The sequence below is a fragment of the Molossus molossus genome, unplaced genomic scaffold (assembly GCF_014108415.1).
Source record: "Molossus molossus isolate mMolMol1 unplaced genomic scaffold, mMolMol1.p scaffold_m16_p_13, whole genome shotgun sequence".
NCBI classification, from domain to species: domain Eukaryota; kingdom Metazoa; phylum Chordata; class Mammalia; order Chiroptera; family Molossidae; genus Molossus; species Molossus molossus.
In genome coordinates, this window is record NW_023425348.1 from 50,600,459 (window position 1) to 50,619,815 (window position 19,357).

A 19,357-nucleotide genomic window follows, 5' to 3' on the forward strand; every position below is an offset into this window, starting at 1 on the left:
TGCAATTGTCTTTTGCTAGGCACCCGGGGCTTCGTGTCCTGGAGACCTTCTGTACCTGGCCCATTGTCCTTGCACTGCTCACGTCTGTCCAACTGCCGACCATACTGTCTTTCTTTCCTCCCTTCTTCTCTTTGTTTTTTCTTCCTTACTTTCTTCCCTTTCCTTCCTTCTTTTTCATTTTTATATTTCTTTCCTATGTCTCTCAAGGTGCCTTGCTTTGAATAGGCAGTTTCTTGAATTTGTTTGAGAAAAGAAAGGTGAAGAAAGAAAAAAAAGAGGAGGGATGAAATGAAATGAGAAAAGTTTACAAGAAAATCATTTTTCTCCATATTTCTAAAATTGTTATCACAATCAGAGACCCCCACCTTCAGAAAGACTATGTTGCAGTCACTCTCCTGAGAGCCCTTTTGACATCCTTGTTCCTCAGACTATAAATGATGGGGTTCAGCATGGGTGTCACTGCTGAGTAGAACACAGAGATAATTTTATCCCTTTCGTTCATTACCTTGGAGTTGGGCCGCATGTAGGCGAATATTGCTGACCCATAGAAGAGGACCACGACGATGAGATGGGAGCCACAGGTAGAGAAAGCCTTGAGCCTGCCCTCCCCAGACTGCATCTGGATCACAGTGGAGATAATATGCCAGTAGGAGACAAGGATCAGGGAGACAGGTGCTAGGATGATGGCCACCCCCATCCCTAAAATGGCCATTTCTGTGCTGTAGGTATCAGCTGAAGCCAGCCTCAGGAGTGCCGGAGGTTCACAAAAAAAATGGTTAATGATATTGTATTCTCGGTAGGGCAGACGCAGTGTGAATGTGGTGTCCACCAGAGACGCAAATGCTCCACTGGCCCAGGACCCGGTAGCCAGCTGGACACACACCCAGTGTGTCATGATGGCGGAGTAGTGCAGGGGCTTGCAGACAGCCACATACCGGTCATAGGACATCACCGCCAGCAGCACACACTCTGTAGCGCCAACCAGAAGTAAAACAACCATCTGCATTGAGCATCCAGCAAAGGAAATGGTTTTCCTTTTTACTAGGAAGTGGACTAGCACCTGAGGGACTGTAGTGGTGGAAAAGCAGAGATCAGCAAAAGACAGGTGTCTAAGGAAAAAGTACATGGGCATGTGGAGTCTGGGGTCTTTGTGAATGAGCACAGTGATAAGCAGATTTCCCAGCACAGTCAGCAGGTAGATGATCAGAAAAAGGAAGAAGAGCAAGGCTTGTGTCTGTGGATCCTGTGAAAGGCCCAGGAAGATAAATTCAGTCACGTGGGTTTGGTTTTCTTCTCCCGTGAATACCTATATTACTGTGTATAGGAAGCACCAAGAAAAGAAACATATATCAGTCAGTTATTTTAAAAAATCTGAGTAACTTGCATATGTTATTAAATTGTATCTAAAACCGGGCTATTGCATTTTGTTCTTAACAACTTCCACATGTAAGAAGCAGAGTTCTCTTTTTGCTCAGTAATTCTGACAACTGAAAGACATTTCTGATTTTCTCTCTTCCTGAATTATTTAATGGCACCAGAGGGGCAGAAATTATTTTGAGTATGCTACATGGCTGGGCTATATATAGTCCTGAGAAGACTAATGTTGTTCACTGTTCATCCGTCCTTTTATGTAGGTTTGAGAAGCAAACACACTGATGTTGTTTTAAGCCAGTTAGGGTTTTAAGCTACATCCTGTCTAATAAAATTTGTGAAGTCTGAGTTTTTCATCATATTTACAAAATAATCCCCAAGAAACACTGAACAACAGATGGGAATTTAAAGGAAAATGTAGAAGTGTGTGATCTTGGTCCTTAAACAAATTCTTCTGCCATATGTTTTCAATGTGAAGAGGGTGCTGAGAACCATCAGTAAAAATAGCTGCTTCGTTGGTCATTGCATTTAGTAGCATCTTTCAACTACACCCTCATTTGTCCTCCACACTTTATCTCTCTTTGGCAATAGTGATGCTAATTATCATGTATTAGATTCTCTCCTGGTGGCAATCACTATTAATACTTTCTATTACATCCTTTACTTTTTAATTTTAAATTCTCTTTAAGTTTGTATGAAGTAGTTATAATCATCCCCCGTACACAGATGGTGACACAAAGACTCAGAGAAGTTTTCAAACTGGTTCCTCTAAGCCTCCCTCATTTGTTTGCTTGCTGCAGTTGTTATTCTTTCTTGCTCAATAACTGGTTGCAGAGGAGGTGAAACGTTCACCTAATTCTCTCTGCCTGTTCCCCTCACCACTCCTTGCAAACCAGCCCACAGATGTTCTCCATTTGAAGGGTTTAGGGCTAATCTGCTATGGCAGAACTCTCTGTAGGCACAAAAATAACAGTCAGGCATATTTTGACAGATATTTTTAAACATTTGGAGGGAGGGTGTTGTCCACATCACAATAGAAAGAATGAAAGAAACAAATATTAAGCAAAGTGATAAAGATTATTTGAAGATAATTTGATTGTATATCTTTTTACAAATTTAAAGAGGCAATTCAAGCTTATGATGACTGGTAAGAAGTGTGATCTGGTACAAGATGAAGTCACTGAGCATTCTTGTATTAGATATTCATACCAAAAATAACCAAGTAGAAATTTTAGTTAAAAAAGTATTTCCAATGGTTAAACTTAATGTGCACACTTAAGAAGCATTTAATATCTATTTGAGAAAAAAACGATGAAATATGATGTGTGAGTACATGAATAGACACACTGATCTTATCAATACAACACAGTTTTATAAAGATGTTAATTTCATCTGAATTTATCCATAAATTTGCTAAAATTCTTACTAAATTCACAGAGGATTTCTGGTAGAGAACTTAATAACCTTATTTTAAAAGTATCTTTATCTAGATGAGTAATTTTATGATAGGAAATGAGATGCAGAAAAGAAAAATGAAGGAGTAAAGTAAATATATCCTATCAGATATAAAATATATAGTATATTTTTCCTCTGTTGTTGATATAGTGAATACTGAGCAGGCATAAAACAGTTGTCCAATAAATATATTATAGAACTAAACCAGATTTTAGTATGTATGAAAATTTAATAAATAACAATCATGGCATCTTAAGTAAATATATTACTTTACAAAAAGTATGGACAATTGCTTATTCACTTCAGAACATATGTATACATCTATATTTATACACATATATATTACATTTATATTTAAACATATTTATATGTATATGTAATGTCAGTATAAGCAATAATTAATTCTTAGTGAATCACTGATCTAACTTCCAAAAGCATTTATGTGTTTTTTGACATGATGTAGTCTATCTGTATCCTTATCACCTATCTATCCCATCTTTGGATGATAAAAGTTTTATTAAACATGTACATAAAAAAATCATAAAGAAAAATAAAATTGACAAATAAAAAATCTATGTAGTGAATACCACTATAAACAAAATTTTAAAAATAAAATAAATCTGAGGAAATATTTGCAAAAAAATTAACAGAAAAATTTTTATTATTTCTAAAATATAAGACCTCTTAAAAATCTATAATGAAAGATGTGCAAAGGATTTAAATATCCAATTAACAAAAATTAAGTAAATCTGAACAGTGAACATTAACAAATACATGTACATTAGAACAACAAATGAGACAGATTTGCCTTTTAGGTAAAACTTAAAATGCTATTACATCCAAGCATGGTGACTTAGCAAGATGACTATAACAGGTTATTAAGTGAAAGCAAGCTATCAGTCTCTATATGTCACCTTAATCTTTTAAATGGAGCGTGAATGCATGTGTGTTTATGTGTAGATGTGTATTTGCAGTGGGTGCGTTTTTTCACAGACATTTCTCCTGCAGTGAGAGTCCACTGAGCATGGTCTTCCCTTATTTGTAAGGAGAGAGCACAGCTCACTGAGAGACAGTTGGAACTCTGAAGCTAACCTGAAGGACTTGAATCCTCTTTTCTAGTTAATGGGTGACCAACAGCAAATTACTTAGCTTTTCTGTACTTAGCTTCCTTCATCTGTAAAATGGCGATATAAATAATACATATCCTATAGTGTTTATACAGAGACTAAAAAAAATGTAAAACCTTGAAAGAATTTAGGACAGTAAAGGCTAGCTCACGACATTATACAATATTTCATTTTACTAATAGATCATGATCTAGAAGCAACTGCAAGGAAAATTGATTAGGAAAATTGTTGTTAAGGACAAAGCATAATAACACATGTCTACTGTGATTGTTTGAGGAAAATGCTTATTCTCACTATTTTTACCCTTTGCATTATTTTGCTCTCTGTTCATTCTTTGGTACTAGCACTGTGTTGCTAGCAAAATTCAATGTGAAGACCAAATGTGATAGGGAATACATTGTCTTTTAAATATGTGATTAAATATTTGTCTCCCTGGACTGAGTTGCTTCCTCAAGGTAGTAAATCATTTATCACTTATCTCCATTATCGATATATCAGTATTACCTGATACATGGAAGGGGTTTTTAAGTGAGTTGAATACATACACTCATACTGACACTTCACACTAACACATTCACACTCTCAAGAGAAATGTGAGAAGAGGGTACTATTTTGGCTTTTGAGATATGCATTCGGATGCGAGGTTGGAAGGATCTTGGCTTAGAAAATCCCAGGATTGACCACCAGGTTAAAGAGAGTGAATGAATTGGCTGTCTTCATTTGGCATCCAAACGAAGAAGGGTGAGTTCATTGTGATGGGGGACAAGATACCAGGATCTGGGTATGCCTGCATACACAGATTAACATACTCACACAGATTAACATTCTCACACAGCCTTGTGGGGCCATCCAGGGATGTCTGACCACAAGAATCTCCTGTCTGTGACCCTGGAGCAGAAAGTTCAGGTTTTATCCACTCCTGCCTACTCTCAGTGTCCAAACCCACGTGGCTAAAAGGAATGAGGAAGGAATCCCTGAATGGAGAGCGCTGATACAGCAAGGGGCAGAAGAGGATCTGGCAGATTACCTTTTAGTGCAAAAGACGAGACAGTAGATGTTCACAGTCCTTGCACGCACTCTAGTATCCCTGGTCGATAGCTAAATCCTCCCCAGAGGAGTGGCAGAACAGGATTCATGAGGCTATTACTCTGGAGAAGCAGCAAAAAAGAAGAGTATGTGTTTTTTTGTAGAAACCAAGTAGAAAAGAGAGGGGCAGGAGAATGAAAGGCAAAGCCTACCCCAATGAACAAAATCCAGATTTCAGACTCTCTAAAGGGTTAATTCCCCCTAATCATCCTACACAATATCACCTGGAGGATTGGCATGAGACAAACAGGGCAGTGGGGTCAACGATGAAGAGAAGAGTTAGTGGATAAAGGAAGGTGTTCTTTCTGCAGTCTGCCTATTCATATCCTAATAGACAAACTCTACCACAGCTGATTAAATATACTGAAGGTTGGCACATCATCAGGGCTGAATCTTAATCTATCCCAAACCAAGGAGCACCATTTTATTAAACTCACAAACTCACCAAGAAACCAGGCTGGAGGATTTTCCTGGAAAGAAGCCTTTAAACCTGAGGTCCTAAGAGCCATTGTAAATAGCGCATTCCCTGGAAAAATTAGTGCTGTTAACTTTTTCAGACCTTTCTGCAATAAGAGATACCTTGGGCATTGTTTATTGTAATTACAAACTAAAATACCTGAATTTTATCTAATGTGAGATACTACACTACTGTTTCTCAAACCAGTCTAAGGACCTCTGAAGTCTCAAGTGCTCTGTCAGAATTTCTCAGTGATTTCTTTTCTTCTTTTTTAGATGGAGAGGTGGAAGAGAGAGAGAAATATCAATGAGAGAAAAACATTGATTGGCTGCCTCCTGCATGGTCCATACTGGGGATGGATCCCGCAACCTGGGTATGTGGCCTGACCAGGAATCGAACGAGCAACCTCTTGGTGCATGGGACCATGCTCAGTCCACTGAGCTTCTCGGGGCTAACCACCTGAACCTATCTCCAAGGCCTGCTTTCTCTGACTTTTCAGTAAATTGACCTCCACCCCTCCTTGGCTCACTCCTGTTACTGAGACATTTACTTAGGGAGCTGAGCTAACTGCAGCCCCACCTTAGCTCACTTCTTTCCTGTAACATTTGTCGGAAGCCAAAGCAGCCCTGCCCAGGTGCTCTCCTCTTGCTTCCATCCTAAGCCCTTCCTTGCTTCACTGCCCCCAGCTTTAATAAATGGACATTCAAAATCAACTGGACTCCTATTGTGAAATCCTTCCGGCACAAAGTCAAGAACCCACACACTACAAGCCGGCCCCTTTCCGGTGACAGCGAGGCAGCAGCATGTCTAAGAGTAGCTGCTGTTATTAACAACATAGCTTCTCAAAGACTCTTTAGTGCAAGATCAGTTCCTTTTGTTTCCTGGTATAGATGCATGCTAGTCCTCATAATCGGAAAACTATACACATCACATATACATAGTGAATCTAGTTTTGTACTCACTTATTCTCTGATGCAGAATCATTCCGTACACAATGTGTTCAATTTGGCAAAGATATCACATAGAAGTAACAGCGTTAGCTACTCAGAACAGGCCATGGACATCGAAGCTGGAGCAGCAGGAGGTCAACATGGCAAGCTTGACTTTCATCAGGCCCTTGTCATTCTCTCTGGCTCATGCCATCCTTCACCCACAATCTGGCTGTGGATGCCTTAAGAGAAGTTCATGAAGAGCAGAATTCCAAGTTGAGATTCCTCCCAGTAAAAAGTAAATTGCCCCCGTACTCTTTTCACTTTGGGAAAGGAGGGTTTGGCTGTGGTAAATATCACTATCTTATTACGACAGAGTTCCTACAAACAGCTCCATGGCAGATGAGGTGGGACAAGTCAGGGGATATATGTAAGTCTGGCAAATGAAGTACAAACTAACGGAATATGTTTTTGTCATGACACTTCTGCTAGGAAAAAATGAAGAATGGGAGTAAATGGGCAAGAGAGTGATGGTCTCAGCTATGTTTTCATGGCTTACAGGCCCTGCAACCAGGGATTGAAATTGGTAATATTTCTAAACATCAAGAAAGTATTGGGTCAGTTCCATTAATACCTGGAGTTCCACCCTTAGTTGAGGGTGGGGGAGGGGCAGTGCATATGCTGAACATTGATGAGAAACTACAGGTAGATCATTGTGGTGCTTCTGTTGTAACAATGGGTTATAGTAATAGTTAGAAGAGACTAAAGGCGCCATTTTATTCCACAGAACACTATCCATCTTCTGGGATTGTTTCTCATATGTCAGCCATTCTCGTCTACTTTCCCCCAAAAGAGAACGTAATAGGTACTGACATAAGCAAACCTGCAGAAGAGGGGAGAGCATGTCGGAGGGGGGGACAGCTGTAGCATATTGGTGTCTCAGGAATTTCTGACCTGAAAGTTCTGATGTAGGCAGGTGGCTTCTCAGTTCTAATTTCCTCAAGCCTGAAACTGTCCTTATAGCAACCCAGTGTGTGATATATGAAAGATGTTGACTGGAATATGGGATCCCACACATTATTTTCTATGCCAATAGCTCTCACACATGTGATTGATTTGGCTATAGCAGTATTTTGTGATTCCACAGGGGGAAAAAAATCCCCCACAAGATTCCACATCAGAGTTTCAAAGTATCACTGATATTTTATCACAGGAAATTATAGTCTAGCATATTGACATCAAGCAGAATCCCAAGATCTGTGGATGGCCATAGATGATTTTGACATAAGATGAGTCTGACAAGCAGATCACAACTCTGGGGGTTTGTGCACAGATATTTTTTCTTCCATCAGGTATAGAATCAGAGAAGGTGGGTCACTAATATAGAGATAAAAATCTGTAAGAGATGGTTGAGAGGTTGGGATGCAAGAGACCTGAGAGAATTAGTGAGAGAACGTTCAAACCCAACGACAGAGTTCAGGCTGGATAAAGATAAAATGATCCAGAGAGCACTAAGTAAAAGAGAAATAATAGAAGAAAAAGTTATTATGAAAGCTAAGTCATGTAAGAATTGGAAGAGCAGTAAGTTATAGTTAAAGAGTTAATGATGTGCTTCAAATTCTGAGGTAAATCAGTAATGGAGACAAAATGCATAGTGAATTCATTGGAATGGGTGGCTTAAATTGACTAAACACAAGTTAGTTGAGTTTAAAAAATATGAAACTAAGCCCAGTCAGTGTGGCTCAGTAGTTGAGCATCAGCCCATTACCAAGAGGTCACTGGTTTGATTCCCAGTCAGGGCACATACCCAGGTTGTGGGCCAAATACCTGGTAGGGGGCATGCAGGAAATGGCCAATTGATGTTCTTGCTCATTGATGTTTCTATCTCTTTTTTTCTCCCTTCCTCTCTCTCTAAAATCAATAAAGAAAATAAATAAATAAAATAAAACTAAGATGGCTCAAACCCATGGACACTGAAGTCTATTAGAGCACTATGATCTACGTTCAAAGTCTTCCAAAGGTGTGACGGACTGACCAGGTTGGGGAGATCAAAATGTCATGAAATGACATAACCTTAAGGAGTAGAAAATGTTATATGAGTATAGAGATGTAATGGTGTAGGAAGTGCTACTGAAAGACAAGGAGAATGTCAACCCCACCTCTCAACCCACAGAGAAGTAGAGTGTTGAAGAGTGATCAGAATCCACCCGAGAGGGCAATAGGGGCCTGAGTTTCTTCAGGAACATGCAGGATTTAGTTTAGTCAAGGAAGTAGGAGGCATATACTGTAGACTAAGGATGTGGGAATGTTTGTATAAGAAGGACCAAGGGTTTCAGAGAATGTAAAGTAATATTCTGGGGTAAGAGAATGAGGGTGGGTGCACAGTAGGAAGTTGGATTCAGGGAGAGAAAATACTGAGAGATATTAACAGAATAGTTGAAAAGATAGCCATTAACAATTTAGATGGTGACCAAGGATGTTAGGAATGGGAAGCCTGGTGAGTTAGGTAACCTTGAGGTCATGACTTGCTATTAACTTGAGTTCCTTACTGTCTCCCAAATGATGCCTTATGTCTTCCACAATCCTGTCAATTTCCTTGGCGATGGCACCCACCTGGATTACTATAGCAGTTTCCTCATTGATCTCCCTGGATTCATTCTTATCTCTTGCAATTCATTCTCCACACTGTGATTTATAGAAAGCTTAATATTACAACTCAGATGCCACTCTCATAACATTTTTTAATGACTATCTTCAAGACCAGATCCAATCTTCTTGGCATATTACACAACATTGACCATGGTCTGGTCAGGCTGACCTCTCCTTCATTGTTTCTTATGATGGCCCCTGACACCCACTCCCTCCTCCTTCTGTATCCAAACCCCCACTTTCCTCCATACTGATCGGAATTCCCCAGGAAACTGTTTTCTCTTGCCTCTCTAGGACTTTAGACTTAGATATCCCTTGCCAAGATTACCCCCTTCCTTTCCTTTTTTCTTGTTTCTTAAATCCCTGATCTTTTTTGTGTGTGAGGGGAAACCTTTCTGGTACTTCAGAACATTAGCTATTACTAACTCCTAGAAGCTTGCCTTGCTTCCCCCAGAATGAGAAGCTCCCTGACTTTGTACTCAACAGCTCTTTTATACTAAACTTTAAGTATAGTCCTTGGGTCTTACAGTGTTTGTTCAACATACAGCACAGTGCCTGAATTATAGAATATCCTTAATGATTATTTGTTGAATGAATAAGACCAACATTACTGAGGTGTCCAAGACTGAAAGTACAGGTAACATTTTCTAGGATTCTGCTCCCATTTCCTAACCACCCACTTTCAAACACCTTATCATATCCCCAGCCCCACCCCACCAACAGGGACAAAATTCTTACCTCAGATGGAACCGAGATAGTGGCAGTAGATTTTACTGCAGGCTGTGTAGCTCGCTTGGGGGGAGCTGAAAAGTGCAACTAGAAATTAGTGAGTAAAGAAAGTAGCTTTTGCATCAGTGTTGGGAAAGGTACCAGCGGTGAGGAGATATGTGAGGTCAGTGAGTCAGGGTCCTACCATTCGTCCGGCTTTGCAGTGCATCTCTGGGAATGGGCAGCCTGGTCTCTGAATGGCCTACATGTCTAAGAGAAGGGTCACATAGGAACAAGTCTGTCTGCCTCCTCTCTGTGTGAGTCAGGTCAGGCTGCTTCTCTGACCCAATCACCTTTGCGGGAATGTTTCTAGCCAAGAAGCAATTGTGGAGCTAACATCAATGCTTAGGCTCTTAAAAGCACTTTCACTCCTACTGGGCTCTGGAGGAAAGATGAATAAAGAAAAAATCAGAGAAAGAGAATACAGAAACAGGACCCAGAAAACAACCTGTGATGCCTGGCCTCACTCTCCCCGAGGTCTTGGTCAGCTGGGGTGCTGTCCTTGGGGTGGCTCTTCTGCCTCCCTATGTGATGCCAATGACTTTGTCTCTCCACTCAGAAATATTGTTTAAAGGGAAATCTCTCCCCAGCTAACACGATCGCTCCCAGGAAGCTGTGGTCTATGAGATAAGATTTTAATAAATCCCCTGGGCACGATTTCTGACATCCCACCTCTGCTTTCTTTTAGTAAATGAACTCTGTGGCCCAGAGGAAACGCTCCTGTAAAGAAAACATGGAAGGCCACTTCCAAGTCCCTGACTGTGCACCTAAGGACCATGCCTCAGGCTACTGGGCATCTGCCCCAAGGCAGGGGGTCTAGTGAATACCCCCTAGGGCCTCAGAAGAGCTGTGGAAGTAGGACTGAGTCTTTCCCTAAGAGGTAGTTTTCTCAATAACATAAATAAGTGTCCCAGAACAAATTAAGACTAATACACCCGGGGCTTCCTACTTTGTTTTACCTCCTTACTTCTGTTCTGTTTTTATTTTTTTATGTTCTCATTCAGTATTTATTGAACTCCTAGTGTGTGCTAGATACCAAATACCAAATTATATAGCAATGAAAAAAAAGCAACTATCACTTCTGACATGGATTTTACATTCTAGGGAGGAGGAAGGGGGAAAACAAGAAATAAAATATTATTTATGTTATATATTACATAACTTAAAGTCCCTTGAAGCTAAAAAAAGCAATGTAAGGGAAATAGAGAATATGGAAAGGAGTTGTAAATTAAAATAGAGTGATAAGGTCATACCTTACAGAGAAGGTGACTTTTGAGCAAACACTTGAAGAATATTCTATGTAGTGAATACAGCCAGGGAAAAGGTTTTGAGGTGGTACTGAGGAGGGCAGGGAGGAGAACAATGGAGCTGGAACAAATTGGGTGAGCTGGGATGTGTTAGGAGATGAGTCAGAGAAGTAAGCGGAGTAAACACATTGACCCATTATAAGGATTTCAGCTTTTCGTCTAAATGAAACACGGAGCTATCCGACGTCTTTGAGTTAAGAATCAAAATAATTTGAGCTTTAGGTGGAGAGGATTCCTCTGGTTACTCCGTTAAAGACTTGAGAGGGATGAGGAAGGAAGCAAGGTGATGGGTTAGGAGATTATTGCGGTGATCCAGGTGGGAGCCAGAGGCTTGGGTCCGAGGGGTGGCAGTGGAAGAACTGTTAAGATAACTGTGGACATATTTTGAAAAAGGACGTGTGTATTTATAAATGTCTGTATATAAATGTTAGCATTGTCATATTGGCTCTGCTCAGTTAAGCCAGGAAATTTGAGTTCTGTGCTGATTTTAGTCCATTAAAAATGTTCTCTTGACCAGCCAGTGTGACTCAGTGGCTGAGCGTCCACCCATGCACCAAGAGGTCACCAATTCAATTCCAGGTCAGGGCACATGCCCAGGTTGTGGGCCCAATCCCCAGTGGTGGGCATGCAGGAGGTGGCCAGTCGATGTTCTCTCTCATCGATGTTTCTCTCTCTCCTTCTCCCTTTCTCTCTCTCTAAACATCAATAAAGAAAAAAATAAAAATAAAAATGTTCTCTCATACTGAGATTCATTTATGAATTCAACAAATAATGAATTAATTCTTACTATGTGCCATTTACTATGCTAAGCACAGTGGGCCCAGTCGTGGAAATATATGGTTTCTGCTCTCTTGACATTGTAGTGGGAATGATATTTATTGAGAACAGCAAAGACAGCTCATCTCAGAATTCAAAGGCTCGAGACAATCCAGAGTTTGCTTAGAAGGTGGACTTCTGCAGACTCCACAATAGCACCCCACTGTGTAAATAGGAAGGAGTCGTCTTCTTAAGGGAAAGTGAAGTCTATAGGGGATCGCTTCCGCTCCCTGAGTGGTAGAATTGGAGGGCAGAGAATTTATGATTGTCTCCAAGGTCGAAGAAAGCTTTCCATTCAAAGAGTGGATGTTTGCTGAGCCAGAAGACCCTCAGATCTGGCCCCAATGCCCTTCAAGTATGAGAAAAGGAACTTAGGAAGAGGGTAAACGTTACTCATTCCATAAGACCCTAAAGAAACTCTTATCTTTTGTAACCTTGTAGCTAAGATTTCCAAAAACCGGACCTAAACTCTCCCTCTGCCAGTGGCTGAATCATACTACAAATTAAATTCCTAAGTTCCCGAGGTGTCTTTTGTTGAAGCGAAGGCATTGACTGGGAAAGAATGGTATCCTGAACATTGATTTGGGGTCATATAGACAGATCTCAATGACTCTGGGGACATTGAACCTTATGTACTACTAAGTTTCTTTACCAAGAGAAGCAGCTTTTCCACCTCCACCTGAGATACTAACCCTTCTTTGCAGTAACAACCTGTAATAGCTTCTCCAGAGGTCATTGCCTTGCAAAACACTGCTGAGTCTCCTTATGGCTCACCCTCACCATCCCTCTTGCATCTTAACCTATAAGTAGACTCATGTCCAAGCAGACTCCTAAGGGTGGGGTACAAAGTATGACCCATGAGATGTGTATACAAAAAGAACAGCACGTTTCCCCCAGTGTATACAGACAGAAATCTGGGAACTGTGTGTTGAATGGAGCGATGGGTGTGGAATCCTGGTGAAAGGAAAAAAAGAGTTGGATCCAGCTGAATTTATTGATATCACAATTTGCAGAGATCTTGGATTGATGTTTCAGCTCAAGGGGTTAGAGAGCACTCTAAAGAATGTTTAGTTGGTTGGAGGAAACATAGCTCAAAGGTGGTCTACTACACTAAGTAAAAAAATGAAGTGCCTTGGTATACTGTAGGGTAAGGTATCCAAAGGATAAAGGAGATTGCACTGTTAGAATGTGTTTATCATGAAGACCTGCTCACCCACTCCAGGAGAACTTATCTTTCACTACAACTGTGAGAAATAAATTTATGAGGGGAGATCAGCATCCTTGAAGGGTTCTCTGGTTGATCTCTATACATCCAAAATTACAGTGGGAACTGCTACCATTAAACCAGAATCCCTAAATGCAATGGGGTTAATGGAATCCTAGGGTGGCATGTGCCAGGGGTGGTACTTAAGCATCAAAGGTAAGGTGACTGTGGTTACTGGAATAGATGGAGGCAGGAAAGTTATAATCATATGCCCAGCCTGTGGGGCTCATGGTTGAGCTTCGACCCATGCACCAAGAGATTGCCAGTTCAATTCCCAGTCGGGGCACATGCCCAGGTTGTGGGCCAGATCCCCAGTGGGGGGCATGCAGGAGGCAGACAGTCCATGTTCTCTCTCATTGATGTTCCTAACTCTCTCTCCCTCTCCCTTCCGCTCTCTCTAAAATCAATAGAGAAAAAAAAATTTATAAATAAATAAATAAAAATAGCCCTGGCCAGTTTGGCTCATCGGTTAGAGCATCAGCCTGCGCACAAGAGAGTCCTGGATTCGGTTCCCCCTACGGGCATGTACTTCAGTTGCAGTTTGTCCACAGCCCCAGTTGGGGTCGTATGGGTGGCAGCCACTCGATGTATCTCTCTCTCTCTTCCTCCTGCTCTATTTGAAGATAAATGCAAAAATGTCCTTGGATGAGGATAAAAATAAATAAATAAATAAATAAATAAATAAATAAATAAATAAATAAATAGCTATAATCATAGTAATCTGACTCACAGGGACTTATGGTAGGATGGGTTGACGGTGATGTCCCTAGAAAAGAAATAGAAAGCAACTTACTAAAATTTTACTTAATCTGTCTTAGTGAAAGTGTTCTAGGTCAAGTGTGCAGAATTCTAACTGAATGACCTAACCAGAAATTCAAAGCCCCTACATCAATTTCCAGAATCCAGCCAGTTTACAGATGCAGAACTCCTTGAATGAAGAGGAGGCTGGCCCCCTGTGAGGAAGAACCCTGCTGCGCTGCCAAAAATCATATAAGTGAATCTTTCCCCCAGCCTTCCCAAAAGGGAACTGCAGCCATTTACCTGACTGACAGGTATTCATGAAAGAGAAATAATCATGTTTTGTGGGGATTACTGGACACTGGCGCTGTACTGACACTAAATTCACTCAAAACATGACTGTGGTCCACTAGTCAGAATGGGAGCTTATGGAATTTATGAGATAATGACATTTTAGTTCACGTATGTCTCACAGTGAGTCTAGTGGGTCCCTGGACTTATGCTCTAGTTAGTTTCAGGCTCTGAAATGCATAATTGAAATAGAAATGTTCCGCAGCTGGCAGAATCCCCCATGGAGGTCTTGACTGATCTGTTGAACGGGGGCTATTATGGCACAGAAGGCCAACTGGAAGCCACTGCATCTGCCACTTCTACATAAGTAGAAAAGCAAAAGCAGTACAGCAGGACGTCGAATAACCTCATTTCATTCAAAGTTGTTTTGTTTCACCACTGATGAGAAAAAATGATTGATTCTGAATACTGTCTCTGTGGAGTTTGCACTTTCTCCCCAGGTCAAGCACGGGTTTTCTCTGAACACAGCAGTTTCTTTCCACCACCCCAAAGATATGCATGTTAGGTTAATTGGCATGTCTAAATTGTTCCTGTCTGACTGAGTGTGGGTGTGTATGTGCTGTGCCCTTTGATGGAATGACATACTGTCTAGGGCTGGTTCCCACCTTTTGTCCTGAGCTGCCAGGAGAGGCTCTGGCCACTTGTGACCTTGAATTGAAGTAAGTGGCTTGGATAAGAATTATCTTACTTGTTTTTATTAATCTTTTCTAAATGTGCCCCAATTGGGAATCGAACCGACAATCTCTTGGTGCATGGGTTGAGGCTGAACCACTGAGCCACACTGGCCGGGCATATGATTATAACTTTCATGCTTCCATCTATTCCAGTAACCACACATATAATGTATCTCAAGACCTTCAGTAGGGCCTTGTAGGTGAATCACAGCATAAACCATTAGGGTTTGCACACAAATTCCTGCCATCTGCTGTGGTTAACTACTCTCCTTTTGAGAAACATTTTGTGGCTTGCTGCCAGGCCTTAGCAGACGCTGAACACTTGGCCTTGGCTACCAAGTTAGTGTGTGACCTGGCTGTCATTATAAACTGGGTATTATCTGACCCACCAAGCTGTTAGACATGGACAGCAGTACTCTATTATACAAATAGAAGCGATACATATAAGATCAGGCTGCCCTGAAGGCACACATAATATGAGGAAGTGACCCAAATGCCTACGGCCTTTATTCATGCTACATCACATTTGGTCTCCTGTATAGCTTCACAAGGTTTTCTCTATGAGCAGGTGACTGAGGAAGGGAAAACAGACCTGCTTTACAGAAACCACCTCAAAGTGAACAGCTACAGCAATATAGCCCCTTTCTGGTATATCTTTGGTCAGTGGTAAAGGAAATGTATCCCAGTGGGCAGACCTTGACAAATGCACCTGATTGTTCATTTTGCCAAGAATGAGAAATGACTGAAGATATAAGTCTGTACAGTCTACATATTTATAGGCTGTGGTCAATGGTTTGTCTGGATGTTCAGAGATATGGAAGGAACATGATCTGAAAATTGATGACAAGAAGGTCTGGAGAAGAGAAATGTGAATAGAGCTCTCTGAATGGTTAAAATTATGAAGATTTGTGTTCCATGTGAATGCTCACCAAAGGTTGACCTCAACAGAGGAGTATTTTCATAATCAAGTGGATAAGATGACCCATTCTGTGGATACTAATTAGCCTCTTTTCCCAGTCACTTCTGTCATTGCCCAGTGGGCTCATTAAAAAAAAAAAAAAAAAAAAAAAAATGGCCCTGATGGCAGGGATGGAGGTTGAGAATGGGTTCAGCAACATGGACTTCCACTCACCAGGGCTGGCCTGGCCACATCCAGTGCCCAACCATTCAATAGTGGAAACCAACACTGAGTCCTCAATATAGCACCATTCCATGGTGTAATCAGCCAGTTACCTAGTAATGATTGGTTACACTGGACTAACTGTACTTACTACCAGCACGAAAGGGGCAGCACTATGTTCTAACTGGAAGAGACACTAACTCTAGATATAGATTTGCCTTCCTAAATGCAATCTGTCTGTCCAAACTACCACCTGTGGACTTACTGAATAACGTATTCACGGTCATGAGATTCCACACAGCATTGCTTCCGATCAATAATTAAGTACACTTTGCAGTAAATGAAATACAATAAGCAATGGATCTGTGCTACACTGATCTTACCATTTCTCCCACCATTTCTCCCACCATCCTGAAGCAGCTGGTTTGATAGAATAACCTTTTGTAGATGCATTTACAGCACCAGCTAGGTGACAATACTTTGCAGGACTGAGGCAATGTACTCCAGGATGTTGTATATGCTCTAAATCAACACTCAGTGTACAGTACTGCTTCTCCCATTAGCGGTATACATGTGTCCAGAAACCAAGGGGTGGAAACGGGGTTGGCTCCACTGCCTATTAACTCCATTGAGCCATTAGTCAAATTTTTGCTTCCTGTCCCTGTGACTTTTCTAGAGGTCTTAGTTCCAAAGGAGGTAATGTTTTCACAAGGAGATACAACAATGATTCCACTGAACTGGAATTTGAGACTGTCATCTGCCCACTTTGGTCTCCTCATGTCTCTGAACCAGCAGGTGATTAAGCCCAATGACCAAGGGGACATTTAGTTGCTATTAAGCAATAGAGGTAAGGAAGAGTGTGGGATATAGGAGATTTCTTGTGGTATCTCTTAATACTACCATGACTGGGATTAAAGTTAGTGGGAAATTACAACCCAGTTCAGGCAGGATTTCTAATGGCCCAGACTCTTCAGGAAAGAAGGTTTGGGTCAACCTATCAGGCAAAGAACCATAAACAACTGACATGCTTGTTAGGAGAAAAATGAATATAAAATGGGTAGTTTAAGAAAGCAATTCTACATAGTCATTAAGACCATGTAATCAGGTGTAGAAATGAGATTTGTATTCATTATCAATATTTCTTGTGTTATGAATACATGAATACTAATATACATATACACATAATAATTAATATATATTTATTTTATATATATATAAATTATTTTTTGTTTTCTTCTCTCCTTTATCCTTGCATCATGGAACTTTGTATCACAGTATTTAATTTACAGGATATCAAGGGAAAAGAGTGAGCATCACGGAGGACTTTGTATCTTCTGGAGAAAGGGTTACTGTATTTTTGGTTCTACGCAGGGTAGTTGTATTGTGTTAGGTGAAGCATGTTATTGTGTTTATTTGAAGATTAAGTGTAATTGAAGGAGATGTGTTTAAGGTTGAGAAGGGATGGGCCATGATGGTCAGTTTTACATGTCAACTTGGCTAGGCTTTAGCCCTTAGTTTTTCAATGAAACATTAATCTAGGTGTTGCTGTGAATGTACATTGTTGAGGTGATTAAATTCCATAATAAACCGACCTCAAGTCTAGGCGATTATTCTAGATAATTTAAAGGAGCCCAATTCTATCATTTGAATGACCTTAACAGCAGAACTGAGGCTTTCTTCAGGAAGAGAAATTCCTCCTGTGGGAAACAGCTTTAGTTCATGCCTGAGAGTTCTAGCCTGCCCTTCCAGAATTTCAGAAATTCAGCCCTATGAATTTCAGATGTACCTTGTCAGCCCCCACAATTGCATAAGCCAGTTTCATGTAATAAATCTCCTAATATATGCCTTCAACTGGCTTAGTTTCTCCGGTTGAAACTTTATTTATACAGCCAATACATTTTTTGTTCTGCAGTGAAAAGAAAATTTTACCTAAAGATAGTTTCCAACCAATTTAATTACTTGGGAAACTCCCTGCTATGCCTGGTTTTGACAATGCATCTATTTTTGCTGGTGTACTGCCTGACAGATGTGCAGGAAAAACCATAGTCTTTACCTATCTATTCCCTTCTCTGAAAATTTCTATTCAGTTATAGGTCATTTCATCTTTCCTTCTTGAATGCCACTCATTGATTATGCATAAAGTAACATAGATATAATTGGAGTACAATATTAAATATGTAACATTATAAAATTTAATATGTACAGCTTTTAATCCTCAATTTTTAAAATTTTACTTATAGAGAAAGTTATCACTTATACTCTTTCCTCTACTTATTTCTGTATGTTTTAAACATTTAAGAATAAAATATATAAAATATTAAGGTGAATGACATACAAAAATAACACCCATAACAACAAAAGGAGAGAGCAATTGCACTGTTATAGAAACAGTAAGATAACTCTCTCAGAATTCCAATTTATCAAGTACAATAGAAGACAGAGACACAGCATTTGTCTATAAAATGATCTAATATCTATATAAAAAAAACATTAAAAGTCAGATGGTTGCCCTGGCCGGTTTGGCTCAGCGGTTAGAGCGTCCACTTGCGGTCCGGAGAGACCCGGGTTCGGTTCCCACTAAGGGCAAGTACCTTGGTTGCAGTTTGTCCCCGGCCCTGGTTGGTCGTGCAGGTGGCAGCCACTTGATGTGTCCCTTTCACATCGATGTTTCCCTCTCTCTCTCTTCCTCTCTGTCCCTCCCACTCTGTCTGTACAAAAAATGGAAAAATGTCCTCGGATGAGAATAAAAAAAAAAAAGTCAGATGGTTTAGTCCAGAAAAACTATGTCAGATTATAATATAGATGATAATTGAAGTTATAATTTTAAATGACCTCAGAACAGCTTAACTAAAATTAATAATAAAAACTAATCTTGTGAGATTTCCAAATAGCAACAATTGTCCATTAGTGATTAATAAAGGTTTTAAAGCATATATATATATATATATATATATATATATATATCACTGTTAACATAACACTGCCATACAAGTTTTGCATAAAAAAAAAACTTCAAAGAACTTTATTTCTCATATTTTCTGTATTTTAAAAAGTAATTAAAGTGACATTACATCAGCAGCAGCCCTGGCTGGTATGCTCAGTGGTTAGAGCATCAACCCCTATGCTAAAGGATTGCAGGTTTGATCCCTGCCCTCAGTCAGGGCACGTGCTGGAGACAACCAATCCATGTGTCTCTCTAACATTGCTGTTTCTCCCCCCACCACCTCCCTCTCTCCCTTCCATTC

At 40.3% G+C, this 19,357-nt stretch overlaps 1 protein-coding gene across 1 annotated transcript; it reads right to left on the reverse strand.

Annotated features, from left to right (window-relative positions):
- Window positions 1–367: 367 nt before the first annotated feature.
- On the reverse strand, window positions 368–12,701 carry LOC118628603 (olfactory receptor 2D3-like). The gene is given in 3 exon segments (XM_036259576.1): window positions 368–1,306; window positions 9,813–9,890; window positions 12,618–12,701. Coding segments are annotated over 3 exon segments (1,101 nt in total).
- Between the last annotated feature and the right edge of the window lie 6,656 nt (window positions 12,702–19,357).